General features: G+C 30.0%; 2 protein-coding genes and 1 long non-coding RNA gene across 3 annotated transcripts; all 3 read left to right on the forward strand.

Moving 5' to 3' along the window:
* The first annotated feature begins 3992 nt into the window (after positions 1-3992).
* LOC130509607 (uncharacterized) lies at positions 3993-5422 on the forward strand. The gene is made up of 3 exons (XR_008943626.1): positions 3993-4334; positions 4508-4644; positions 4750-5422. It is a non-coding gene; the product is annotated as an uncharacterized LOC130509607 (long non-coding RNA).
* A 967-nt stretch (positions 5423-6389) lies between these two features.
* On the forward strand, positions 6390-9199 carry LOC108846396 (acid phosphatase 1-like). Its single transcript, XM_018619623.2, has 3 exons — positions 6390-6890; positions 7108-7317; positions 8775-9199. The coding sequence occupies exons 1-3, from the start codon at positions 6493-6495 to the stop codon at positions 8950-8952; spliced, it is 786 nt and encodes a 261-aa protein (XP_018475125.1). The 5' UTR covers positions 6390-6492; the 3' UTR covers positions 8953-9199.
* Positions 9200-11528: 2329 nt separating this feature from the next.
* LOC108846045 (protein FRIGIDA-ESSENTIAL 1) lies at positions 11529-13556 on the forward strand. Its single transcript, XM_018619251.2, has 3 exons — positions 11529-11821; positions 12065-13197; positions 13289-13556. Exons 1-3 carry the CDS (start codon positions 11701-11703, stop codon positions 13322-13324), a joined length of 1290 nt encoding a protein of 429 aa, XP_018474753.1. The 5' UTR covers positions 11529-11700; the 3' UTR covers positions 13325-13556.
* Positions 13557-14216: the final 660 nt, after the last annotated feature.

Genomic DNA, 14216 nt, shown 5'->3' on the forward strand with positions numbered 1-14216 from the left:
TGGTGAACCTTTAGGTTCACCAACCAATAGAAAATTGTCATTTTAAATTTATTATCTTTTAATTAAATAAACAAATAATTTGTCAAATTATATTATCTTTTCAAAATAAAATGTTTTTAAAAAAAATATATATATATAAAAACGAATTGAAAAAAATTAATGTTGTCAACAAAATACTAAACCCTAAACTCTAATACTAAACCCTAGACTCTAATCTTAAACCCTAAACCCTTGGATAAACCCTAAACCCTTGGAAAACACTAAACATGTTGTCAACAACACACTAAACCCTAAACTCTAATCCTAAACCCTTGGGTAAACCTTAACCTTTGGAAAAACACTAAACATTTAGATAAATTCTAAACTATAAATCTTAAACACTAAATTCTAAATCTTATAAATAAATATTTTTTTAAATAATCTTTTTTGAGAACTATTGTTATTTTTATTTATTTAATCTTTTTATTTATTTAAAAGCATAATATAATTTGCCAAGTTATTTTGTTTCCTTAATTAAAAGATACTAGATTTAAAATGACAATTTGTTATTGGTAGGGAGTGAACCCAAGAAAAAGTCCAAACAATATACAACTTTGAAACATAATGAAAAATAAACCAATTATTTCAAAAGAGATTTAATTACTCCATACCTTGATTCGTAAAGAAAAAACATCAGATTCACAAAGATAAAACATTAGACCTTCGATTAATGAGTTTTGAAATCGTCATCGCCATGGGAGAACACCGAAGTCGAGATATTTCTTTTTTTTATTCTTCACAATTTTTTTCTAAACACCGAACGGTTACAAAACAAAATTGTCGGTTAGAATAAGAGAGGGGTCATGAGCCACTAGACCAACTTAATTTGATCTAAAACACTATGGCCCTAACAAAAAAATATAATAACAATGAGCCGATTAAATTTATTTATATATGACTCAAAGTCATTTATTTCAACGTATTTTAAATTAACTAAATTGATTTATATATTTCATATATAATTTATCATTGTTTCATTTTAAGCTTTCTTTATATAATAAAAAATATTTTTCACACATTTGATTGTTTTCTAAAAACTCAAAAAAAAATCAATGTATCACAAGTAACTATTAACAAATACATCATTTAGTGTAAATCAAAAATTAAAAAATAAAATAAACACCCGCCCGGTCGGGCGGGTCATGGTCTAGTGGTGTAATTAAAAAGGAATTAGCCTTAAAGCATCACTAGAAGGGCGGGGTTTGTTTCTTTTTTTTCAGTATAAAGATTAATTATTATTCGTTTTAATTATATAAACTGTAACATGATCAAGTTTCAATTATGCGGGTTTGTAATAGTGTGTACAGTATGACGAAATTTAAAATGCGTCATACAACCGTTTTATGTTTGTAATAAGTTAAACAATGTTTAATCCAATTTTTTTACTTGGGCTATTATATAATTTTAAAGATTTATAATTATATAAAATATTGCTTAAAAAGCACGGGTTGTTTTCACTTATTAACCGAAAATTAATTTACAATTTACTATTGTTTTTGTTTCAAATCATAACAATTGAGTTCTTATATTTTTATTATTTGTTTTTTATCTTCAAAATAAAAATAAATAGAAAAAATATTTCGTCAAGAGTGATTTCAATGAATTTATAATTTTTTATTAAAGAACATATAATCTAAAAGTTTTTTGAAAATAATGTTGAGTTTTAAGAAGTGTTTTCATATTCGACCTAGATCTGCTGAACTGGTAGACCCGTACCATGTATATAATCTAGTTCGGATTTAATGAAAAAATCGTTAATTAAAAATCTGATAAAACCCGTAAAACCCAAAAATTCATTATTAACCTGTGATCTAATACCAATGATCAAATAAAACATAAAATATCTTATAGTATTTTGATGTTTTATTAAATTAATCATATACTTTTTAATACTACGTAAACTTGTGGTCTTTAAACTTTGATGATATTTTATTATGTCATCCAAATAAAAAGATAATATAAAAAGTTATTAATATGACAATATTAGTTTATTTTTGTTATTAATAACCTATTATAAGTTTGTGTGTTTCTATTTTTCTATTTTAGAATTTAAAATTAATTTTATGATACATAGATTTAAGAAAATAATATTATAATGTCATTATGTTTTTTTATTAATTTAGTTTCAGAATATATATATCTAATATTTGAACATAAAATATTTATATTAAATAAAAGTAACATAGTTTATAAATATGTGTAAGCCCATTATTTGTTGATCCATTTAAATATATTTCTGCAGGCCCAAAACTAAAAGACTCAAATGCCATTAATGAATTTTATTAATCCTTTGTAAAAATAAGGGTATTTTTGGAAAACTTAAAACATTCATTAAGGATATAATTTAGGAATGATCATGTTTTAATGGTATTGATATCAACTTATTAAAATTATTGCAGACTTTAATTTGTGGTATTGATATTAAAAGTTTATGGAATTTGAATTTGATTATATAAAAATATAACCCATTTAATTAGTTAGCAAGTCCATCTAAATGTTGAAATAGGCCCACAAAATCGAAAGACCATAATGCCATTAATGAATTTTTTAGTTTGTTCATATCATTAAGGACATTTTTGGAAAATTTAAAATATTCATTAAGGGTATAATTCAGGAATGATCATGTTTTAATGGTATTGATTACTGGAAAACATATTTTCTAAAATATGTAAGGATTTTTTATGAAACAGAAAAACCATTAGATACTATCTATATTATTAAAAGAGAAGTACAAATATAGATTCATTCTAAGATTTACTACTTATTTACAATAAAATATCACTGAAGCATTAAATAACTCTAAATTTAAGCTATCAATGTCTTTTCCTAACTTAATTAAATTATTTCTTAAATCAGTTTTATCTAATATTTTGTGTTCAAAATATTTCCTAAAACGATTTAGCTAAATTATAGAAATATTAATGTTTTAAAACGAATTTTAACAACATTGTGTAATATTTTTCAAGCATCATATAATCCCACAAATTTAATTTGTAATGATTAAAATATATGTATTTCAAATTTTTGTAATATATATGTTTAACCATTACGGTTATCATTAATTATTTTTAACAATAAAATCTATCTATGCTAAGATTTAAATATTTTTGGATTATTTTTAGAACAATATGAAATGTTTATAACCAAATATTCTTATTTCAATATATATAAATCTCGCCTAAAATATATATATTTCAATTTTTTTAAAAAAATGTTTAACCATTTCAGTTCCTATTAGTTAATTTCAACAACAAAACTTATCTATACTAAGATTTAAATATTTTTGAATTACTTGTAGATCAATATTTAATGTTTATAACTGAATATTTCTTTTTCGATATATCTAAATCTCACCATATGATATATCTCATCAAAATATTTAAAATATTATTACATTTGGAAATTGATTTCGTTTTAAAAGACATATTATTTGTACATATGGATCGGTCAATATTTGTTGAAAGTTAAGTATGGCGTACGGTTTAATATTTTCTACAACATGTAAAAAGTGTAAGCTCTCAATATATTTTATGGCATAAGGATCAATATTTTTTACAACATGAAACTATTTAATTTTTGTGTTTATGAATATTTTAAAATATGGTAAACAATTAGATAATATTTATATATATATAACAAGAATAAGTACCCGCACAGAGGTGCGAATCAAGCTCTAAACTCTAGTTTTTTTGTTATAGTTGAACACATGATTCCTTAATCAATTAGTAATCTAATACAATAAAGTTGAGAAATCTACCTCCTTATGCTGCCACCTCAGCAATGGGAATGGGGCATTTTGTGACACGTCAGCAAGTTGTTTTTATGTATTTTTCATTCGCGAAAGTGAGTTTCGTTCTTGGACTTTATTGGGCTATGTTTGTTTAGTATACTTAAATCTCTGGAAACAAATCAACAAAAAAGGCCGACTAATACATTCCATCTAACCTAACGCCTTCTTTCTTCTTCTATCTTCGTGTCTGTTGAATGTTTCTGACTTTTCCACTTCTTCTTCCATCTTATTCTCCTATTAACTCAAACCATTATTTCATTCATCAAAACAAAACAGCTTAGCTCACAACACCCTTCCACTTCCCTATCCCACTTTATATAAAACGATGTCGCCATATGAAGCCCTCACACTGCTCAAACCACCACGAAAAAAACACCTTAAGCTACATTGGCGAACCCATAATCTTTAAGTTCCACAGTTACATGTGAAGAATTTATGTCCAGGAGAAGCGACTGGTTCGTTTTCCCCAGAGCTCAGGAACGGTGATGATCGTAAGGAATTACTGGTACTTTTTTACAGTTCCTACAATCAATTTTTTCTCATTAATTGTTGTCGTTGATGGCTCAGTTTGCCTAAAATATATATGCGCTATGACAATTTTACCTTCTTAATGAACTCTAGAAAGAACCACTCTTGATGTCTTCTTGCGATGATTAACTCAGAAGGAACTTCATGCAGGTGTCTGATCCCGAATCTTTGCAAGATTGAACACCTAAAGCCTCCCGACAATTCCTGAGACTCTTGCTTGAACCAAGTACATGGAGTATGTTCTGGAATGAGACTCAAGAACTTTCTCTAGAGTTCACGGCTGGGAGGTAAATTGCCATATTTTCACCTTGTGTTTTTTTTTAAAAAAAAAGTTTAAACAAAGACAATTTAGAATTAATCTGTTTGGTCATATTTGTTATAAACAATACAAGACACTGTTGTGGCGGATCATGTGGTTTTTCGCCAATGATGGAAAGGTGAAGAAGTACCCAGTCATTCATCTCCCAAGGAGAAGCGGTTTTAAGAGGCTATGATCTCAAAACCAGAACCTGGGGAAGAAGATAACTTGGAGATTAAAGCAGTGGGAACAACGGAGGAACGTAATGCGAACCTTAATTATGCATGCGGTACGCCTACTGCTATTAATCTGCTCAACCCAGTTTTTTCAAGACTAAGTATAAACAAACACACTACGACGATCTCCCCTCCAAATGTGTTTCAAGGGTACAAGTTTAACATCTTCTACCCGGATTTGGTAGACAAGATAAAGGCTCCCATTTACAATATAGAAAAAATATGAGACCAGCGCTGAAACTTATATAAAACGGTTCCATACTGGTGCACTTTATGGAGACATTGTGAGTATTCAAAACCACTAATTCTGCTTTTTCATCATAATCCATGTGTTATCTTGGTGATCAATTTTTTCCCCTTTGTGCAACTGAGTTTTGTTTGTAGCTTCATTTGGGTTATTGGGTTAGGTTTTACATACTCAATCTGGGGTGGCCAAACATTAATATAGTTTTGTATTCGCTGATAACTGTTAGAAATTTATAAATATGATGGTCAAAAGCATGTTCATAGCCAATGCTGTGAATCGTGAGAAAGTTTTGTTGCATCAATTGTTTACTCAACTGCAAAAAGTCAGTTTTCAATAAACTATAAATGTTAAAGATACATTTTTAAATACATTTATAGTATCTTTAAAAATAAAACAATGTATCTGTCATTTATAGTATCTTTAAAAATGTATCTGTCATTTTTCTGTCATTTGTTGCATCAATTGTTTACTCCAACTGCAAAAAATCAGTTTTCAATAAACTATAAACTTAAAAAAGACACATACATTTATAGTATCTTTAAAAAAAATTAAACCAGAAACTACTTTAAAAATTGTTTACTTTTTGTTTTTCAATAACTATAAATGTATTTTTTGAGATTAACTATTTTCTATAGTTTTTAACCAATAAAAATTCAATAAACACTATTTTTTTTAAATTTACAATTTACCATTATTATTTAATAAAAATACATAAAGATATAAAATATATACCTTTTAGAAACAAACATTTTCTCTAAAACGTAGACTTTTTGTAACAGAAAGAATACGTACTATGAAAATGATACTTAATAGTATATTTATGTTACCTAAATTAAATATATATATTCACTACTCAATCCATAACAATCTCATCATCAGCGCACAAGCCAAAATGTTGGCTGCTGATTTTCATTAACTAAAACAACAAATATTAACCTCCATAATATATAAAAAATTGTACAGCATAAACAGAACATTTTATAAATACAATAGATTGACCGTTCCGCGCGTAGCGCGGACAAATCACTAATAACTAATAAGGCTACGTTTTCGAATAAAATAACAACAATAATTAGAAAGATGGAAAACGAGGAATAACTAAAGAAATACTATATTAGTTTGTAATTGAAGTTTAGGTTATCTTTTCTGGAAACATTTACTTACCCAAGAGATTACCATATCTGGTCCAGCCTGTGTATTTGGAACGTCGACGTTTTCCAAAGAAATGCACATGGGCTTCTGATCGGACGTCCACAACAAAAATCACGTGGTGTATACGACACTTTTAGTTTACATTCAACCATCTTCTTAATCTTCTATCATCTCGGGCACAACACAAATAACTTGTAAAAAGATGGCGTGTTCTCGTACCAGCTCGGTTTCGTTATTTATCCTCGGTTTATTCACCGTCTTAATCAGTCCGGCCATCTCTTCTCGCGTCTTGTCCTCCACTAAGCGTCCGGTCAAGGGTGAGTCTCGCTCTTTGGTTGCTTCCTACTGCGAGAGCTGGAGGTACGCCGTCGAGACCAACAATGCAGGAACATGGAAGGTGGTTCCATCCAAATGTGTTAGCTCCCTTGAAACCTATTACAAAGGAGGCCAGTTCGACAATGACTATAATGCAGTCGCTCGTTACGCTCTAGCCTTCGCTAAAACGGTTAAAATTGGTGGAGATGGTAAGGACGCATGGGTCTTCGACATTGATGAGACGCTTCTATCGAACCTCGAGTACTATAAGGCTAATGGTTATGGGTAAAGTTCTCTCTATTACTAGCCCTTTAGGTTTTGTTTATCATTTGATGGTTATGGATGTGTTTTATATGAACCGTCCGTTTGACTAACTGTGTTGCCATGACCAAACTGGTAGATTTGTGTAATCAAACCTGGTTCTCGTGTTTAAGATTTTCTTGCTATTTTAATTGCATTATTTTTTCTATCATACCTATTGATATGTTTCTTGTGGAGTTAGGTCTGAGCCGTACAACTCGAAGAAATTCAATGAATGGGTTGTACAAGGTGCAGCTCCAGGTTTTGATGCGAGCTTGAAACTGTACAAAGGTCTCAAGAACCTTGGTTTCACTATCATTCTGCTAACTGGCCGAGACGAAGCCCAGAGGAGTATTACCGAGAAAAATCTCCGGGACGCCGGTTATTCTGGTTGGGAACATCTTCTCCTGAGGTATAAGTTATACCAAAATATTTCTCTTTTTTGATCCAAAAAAAAAAAAAACCAAAATATTTCTCTTTGAAAACTAGGTCCATGACTTTCCTATATATAACGGTAAATTTTCAAATCAATCAACACTGTCATTACCAGACAAAATCTATGTGTTGATCGATCTTGGACTCATGTCGTAATATAACATCTAAAACAAAAAGAGAACTTGGGTCACTATTGATTTTTTTGCTAAAAGGGTCACTATTGATTTGAAAATTATATGTTAGGAAGAGTAAAGCTTACTACTTTTTCAAAAAAAAAGGAGTAAAGCTTACTACTATAAACAATACTTGGCTGTTAAAAAGAGTACAAGGGGTTTTAAAATCTCTACAAGTATAAAAAAAATGTTTACCACCGCGTAGACTTAGGAAACAGGTCTCATGAGGAAAACAACTAATCATTCATTCTGTTCCTATAATGATTCTGTTCCTAAAATGATAAATTTTCTATATTTATTTTTTGTTGTAAAATATTTTTTTCAAAATATTTAAAATACGTTTAGTAATTAATATTAATAAGTTGTAAATTTATAAAAATGAATTTGTTAAAATTATTTAAATTAGTTAAATATTATTTTGATAATTATTAGAAAATGTTTAGTAAAAGTAAAATAACTTTAAGGTAAAATATGGGTAAATTCTATCAGATGAGAATATAATTTGAAAACTAAACCATATTTTTATTTTTTTGAAAACTACACTTATTTATAAGTGAAGTGACTAGATTAACCTAATTAAGAGTAATAATTTCAGTACTTTAATAAAAAGTTAATGAAAATGGAAAAAATAAATATAAATGATTGCTACTATTTTATTTTAATTTATTACCTTTTTAATCGATGTATTTTTTGTTATATCTGAGTAAAAAAGACACAATCTCGTTGATACGTAATTTTGGAGTTTGATGATTTTTTTGTTATAATTTACTCCTAAATACATTGTATGATCATCGCAGTTTTCATATTCCATCAAAAGTAAGAGTTACTCTTCTAAATCTCTCAAAACTCAAATAATATATTATTGTATATTCTAAAACGTTTAATAAAAAATACGATAAAAGTTTCGTGAATAATCTTTATAAAAGATATGTTTTAGAAATAAAGCTATAAATATTTCAATATTCGTAGAATTATCTCAAAATAATTATAATACAAATATTTTGAGTATATATTATTAAAAAAATAAAAATTTAAATACGGACAAAAAAGTCGTATAACATATAAATAAGTGTAGTTTGCAAAATATTGTTATGACAGTGTATTTTTCAAATTTTCAATCTTAAATAGAGTAGTTTACAAATTATTCCTAAATTTAATTGTAAACATTCATTATATTCTCAATATACTGAATATTCAAAAAAATATTCTTTTCTTTTAGGAACAGATATAGTAATGGATTTTTTTAATGTGATTAATGTAGAGGTCACGAAGATCAAGGTAAAGAAGCTGTAAAGTACAAATCAGAGCAGCGATCAATAATGGTTAAGAAAGGCTACAAACTCCATGGTAATACTGGTGATCAATGGAGCGACCTGCAAGGCTTTGCTATAGCTGATCGTTCTTTCAAAGTCCCAAATCCAATATACTATATTGCTTGATCATCGGCTTCTGCATGAAAATTTTATAATTTATGTCAGGATAAAAACTTACGAAAGAACTTCGTGATTGGCAGCAAAATAACCAGCCTTAAATGAGCCACGTTCTGCTTTTAATGGCTTATGTTTTCAATGCTTTATCTTCTTTAGAATATCTTCCAAGTTTCGATATATTTGAGACTTTATCAGATGTGAAAACTTTAATACTTCCTCTGTTTTATTATAATTGTCACTTAAAGTTTTTTACATATGAATTTTTTTAAATGATTAAGTTTCTGTTTTATTTTTATTTAATACATATTTTTTTTTTGCAAAAGAAAGGATATAAAATAACACTTATAATGAAGGGAAATTGCCAAAAATAAAACCATTCTTAATGTGAAATGGATGATGTATGTGGGATAACTAGAATAAAAATATTTATATTTCAATTTGAAAGAATATCTAACTTTGTCTACTCATAAAATGAAATAACTGGACCAATACAAACTCTTATATCCAAATTAAAATTTTAGATAGAATAATAATATAATATTATTTAGAAAAATATTTAATTATTTTACCATATAAATAATGAAACTCAAAAATATTAATACATGAAAATAAAGTTTTAATCAATTGTTACAATTTCTTTACTTATAAAAAATTATATTTCTGCATAAGATTTCAAAATATTATTGCTATAATTTATTTATGTATCTTTGAATTGATCATCACTTTAATTTATTTTCCATTTGATTCTCAGATCAACATATTGTATACTAAATTACTAGTTGTCCAGCCCGCGTACGCGGGCACAATGATTTTGAGAATATTTGACGTGCATTTTTGTTTTGAAGAACATAATGATAAATTTTTTATCATGTACTCGAAAAAGTATACAATGTTAAGAAACCAAGCAATGATTAATTGTACATAGAGTTGTTTATAAATTACAAAGTATTTTGAAGTCATCTGCTGGAGTTAGTTGGTCTATAGAAACAAAAGTATCGCTTCATTTTTCTTGAAAAAAGTATTGTTTTATTCTTATAAAAATAAATATTATTTTCTATGGAAAGATAAATGCAAAGCCATAAAAGTACCACAAAAACATCCAACACGAGATCCATTGATATGAACGATTTAATGTTTGAGCATTAGCAAAAGCTTGGAGTTTTCTACCAATCGTATCAACTGTAGTGTCATAGGATTTCAAAGATAATAAATTTAATAATTAAATGATTAAAAGAGGTAAATGATCTACCAACATTATAAGTAAATCAACGAAAGCGATAGAAACTGCAGAAACCACATATTTTTTTTCTATTTTATCTCCAGTAGTTCTTGGACTTGATGTCTTCCTGAATGATGAAAAGCTGCACATTATACTACATTAGACAAAACTGCAAAGAATAAACTAATAGTAAATTAGTAAAATGTTTCTCAGAAAAAGTAAATTAGTAAAATTTCTTCTAACAGTATGGAAGGTTCTGTTACCACAAAACATTAGTATCAAACCGTCAGAAAAACCAATCTATTTAAAAAGAACTAAAGTATAATTCACAAGTGTAAAATAGCTTATAAAAAAAGCAACACCCTCAGACACCTTTCCTTCGTATATTTGTATCAAATATTCATCAATGGATGCATGTATCCTTGTTCCCTACAATTGAAAAAGTTAGATAATCATACATAAACTAAAAATAGAAATCATCAAAATAGTATTGTAGTTTACTCACAGTTGAATCTTCAAGAACCATCTCAATGGAGACAACTTTTTTGATCTTCACATCTTCCACAATTTCATAACCTGCACCTTCAATTTATAAATATTGTTCCATGGTTTAATATCATCAATAAACATTAAAGCAAATGCCTTCTTACGTATAGGACATGTTTTGCACCAAGTAAGAAGGTGATTATTTAGATATTAAAAAGAAGCTTTGGAGGACGTGAGACTTACTTACGCATATATATACAAGCTTGGTTAAGCGGTTTGTTTTATCCAGGAAGATAAGTCCAATGAAAATTAGGATAATTATAACCAATAAAGATAGAAACAAACGTATGTTGAGATCAACCAAATCATATAATCATATAATCAAATTATATAGAAAATTTTGCCACGCCTTTATAAATTTAATAATTAAATAATAATAACAAAGAGTATATATAAATTATTCATTAAGGGTAGTATAGATATTAACCACTCTAACTTTTAACGTGAGAGCTCCGTTGCGAAAATTTACTTCCCAAATAATAGTATAGATACATAAATTCACTAAAATACATTTACAAATTTAAGACAACAACAAAACTAATCTAAACTAAATAAAAAATTAATCAAAATTTTAATTGGTTAGAACAAAAATACATTATGGTTAAATTGGAGAGGATGTAATCCAATAAATCCAAATAATAATAGTTAAAATGATTTTATATTATTTATCTAATTTCATATATATATAAAAAATTATGTATAATAAGTCATACATATAAATTTCAAAATAAAATATCGATTAATTATTATAATATATTTGAGGATCACTAGTAATTAACACAGATAAGATAAGAGAACCTCGTATGGGCTTTTAGATTTTGGGAAGGCCCATAAAATAAAAAACAGTAAGGTATTTGTATCGCCGATTTTGTCTCCCGATATCAAACACGTATCCCTCGACTCGCCTGAGAGCTTGTTTCCCCTCCCCACCCCCGATCACGCACGCCGCAGCAACGCTCGCCCGGTAAACGTGCTACTCAAAAACCTACGAGATGTCTGATTCCGATATGGACATTGACGACGACGTCGTCCCAGTACAGGTTCAGCATACGATTGCCGGAGACTCTGGATTGCTGCTCGCTAAACCACTCGAAGCTTCCGTTTCACAGAACGGTTAGTAGTGTTTATCCTCTCGTGATTGTTTCACACGTCGTTGTCGTCGATTTCGTGTAGTTCAAAGTTCATGAAAAATTGAAATTGAGGTGACTCTGTTTTTGAGGATGAATTGGTGTTGAAGGAGAGAGAATCTACACGCATATCATTCTTGTGCTTAATTAACGATTTGTAATTGATTTTTTTTTTAATGTTTTGGGAATATGATTTTTTTGGGATTATATTCTTTGGTGAATCCATCAGGTGGTCAGAGAGTTTTCCCTTTCACGAACGAGAAGCCTTCACTGGGGAACATTGGAAGAGGGAGTCTACAAAACGGTGGTGCTGTTTTCAGAGAGAACAGGCCTGTATTTGCTAATAGTATCAGTTCCTCCTTCCCAGTGAGAAGCAGCTTTGTTCAAGAACATGGATCTTCTTCTATCACTTCTTATAGACAAACAGACGTGGGATCTTCTGGACCAGCCTGGACAGGATCATTGTTCAGTTCTGCTCCTATGAATCAGTATGATGCTTCTAACTTGGGGAGTTTTGAAAACAGGAGTGATATAAATGGTTCTGGATCACTACCGATGGTGCAAGCCGTATCTGTTTCATCCGTTCAAGACCACAGGACTAGCAACAAGAAGAAGGTTTCTTCAAATGATTGGGAACCTTCTGAACCTTTTCGACCATCTTTCACGATTCCACCTTATATACTTCCCTCGTCTGATGCCCTCTACGATCATTTCCCGGATTTAGAGATTCCACAAGACAGATCTCTTACTGCTCCATCGTCAAGTAAAGGGAGAGATGCACAGACAAGGGCAAGACAGCAGAAAGATGGTGATTCTAGTAGTGGTCCCCAATCACAGGATTGCAATAACGATGATAAAAACAGCTCATGCAGTCAAACTCAATACCAAGAAACTGTAACGAGGAAGAATATGGAAGCAGTGGAAGGGGTGGCCACTTCGGTTGTTGATCAAAATGATGAAACAACACCAAGCAAAGAAGTTTCTTCTTCAGCGGCAGCAGAGAATAGAGCTGTTGTTTTAAAACGAAGCAGACCTTCAGGGCACGGATCTTGGCGTAGAAGTGACGGCTCTTCACATCAAAAGTTGTTGAAATCAGATGAGAGAGATGGTGAAGTGAGGTCAGACGCAGGGACCAAGGCAATGAGACAATTCCGGACTGCAGTTGTGGAAACCATCAAAGACATGGTGAAACCTTTGTGGCGTGAAGGCCGTCTTACCAAAGAAGTGCATAACATGGTAGTTAAAAGAGCTTCTGAAAAGATAGTCAGCGCTGCTGTCCAGTCCCATCAGGTGCCGACTGACTCAGCATCCGTTGATCAGTATCTTAGTATGTCTGCTACCAAGATTGTGAAGCTTGTGGAGGTGAATCTCTTTCTTATACACTTCAAGCAGGTAAAAAACTTAAAGTAGTAGAGTCTTGCATTAGTCTGACAGTACCTCTGTTCATTTGCAGGGATATGTTGAAAAGTATGGTAAACCTAAGCCCTAAGGTATCATCAAATCAAACGCCATCTTACATGGTGGCATGAGGGCAAGCTAATGATATTCTTGTAAATTATGTCATTCTTCTTTTCCTTAGTTAGGAATTTGGCAGCTAATTTCTTGGATCTCTTTTCTTTCCTTTACCAATAGAGGAAGAGGGTTGGAATTGGAGATGTGTATACATTGTAGAACTCATCAAAGCTTGGTTAATGCTTAGAAACAGCGTATTACCTTAGAAAGATCATGGGTTATTTTCATTGATTATAGCCTTATAGAGATGGGCTCATGTATTATATACTCCATTTCATATTGCAATTAGTTTTAACAAAAATAAACTTTATTTCAAAATCTAACTAATATATTATTTTTATAACTGGTAGAATTTATATATCAAATGACTTTAAATAATAATTTTTTTAATATTAGTGTTTTTATCAAAAACACTTACAAATTGAAAGAAAGAAAGTAGTTATTAGTCTGGTTGGTGGCTGCTTTGGAAGCAGACGAAGGGGAAACAGAAAGAAACAGAATGATGTTGAGGTACGCTGTTGATTATCTTTGTGGGCTTCTATTCATTTTCATTCCATCATCTATGCATCTCTCATCCATTATCATTATCTATATATTACTTTTCATTTGCTCTTCCTATAATTCTTTTCCACGAAGGCCTAGGATACTTTGATTCAAGGGTCCTACTTCATGACTCATTCGTCCTTATCCACATCTCCACCTCTATCCATATGTCTGCATTTTTATATATTTCCACACTCCTATCTCATTGCTCACTCCCGTTATTTACAACATTAGTGTTTTAAGTTAAGGTTGTATACGTTTTATGGACTACACAATTTTAAGTAGGATCCGAGACCCTAATTCCCAAGGATGGTGTGTGTTTAATT

This window comes from Raphanus sativus, chromosome 3, assembly GCF_000801105.2.
Source record: "Raphanus sativus cultivar WK10039 chromosome 3, ASM80110v3, whole genome shotgun sequence".
Taxonomy (NCBI): Eukaryota; Viridiplantae; Streptophyta; class Magnoliopsida; order Brassicales; family Brassicaceae; genus Raphanus; species Raphanus sativus.

What these genes read in the sequence shown, in the direction of transcription:
- LOC108846396 (XM_018619623.2), top strand. Translation starts at nt 6,493, where the DNA reads ATGGCGTGTTCTCGTACCAGCTCGGTTTCGTTATTTATCCTCGGTTTA. An exon ending in TATAAGGCTAATGGTTATGG is followed by an intron (nt 6,891 to 7,107) that starts GTAAAGTTCTCT and finishes TTGTGGAGTTAG; the next exon opens with GTCTGAGCCGTACAACTCGA. An exon ending in TGGGAACATCTTCTCCTGAG is followed by an intron (nt 7,318 to 8,774) that starts GTATAAGTTATA and finishes TGATTAATGTAG; the next exon opens with AGGTCACGAAGATCAAGGTA.
- LOC108846045 (XM_018619251.2), top strand. Translation starts at nt 11,701, where the DNA reads ATGTCTGATTCCGATATGGACATTGACGACGACGTCGTCCCAGTACAG. An exon ending in AGCTTCCGTTTCACAGAACG is followed by an intron (nt 11,822 to 12,064) that starts GTTAGTAGTGTT and finishes TGAATCCATCAG; the next exon opens with GTGGTCAGAGAGTTTTCCCT. An exon ending in AGATTGTGAAGCTTGTGGAG is followed by an intron (nt 13,198 to 13,288) that starts GTGAATCTCTTT and finishes GTTCATTTGCAG; the next exon opens with GGATATGTTGAAAAGTATGG.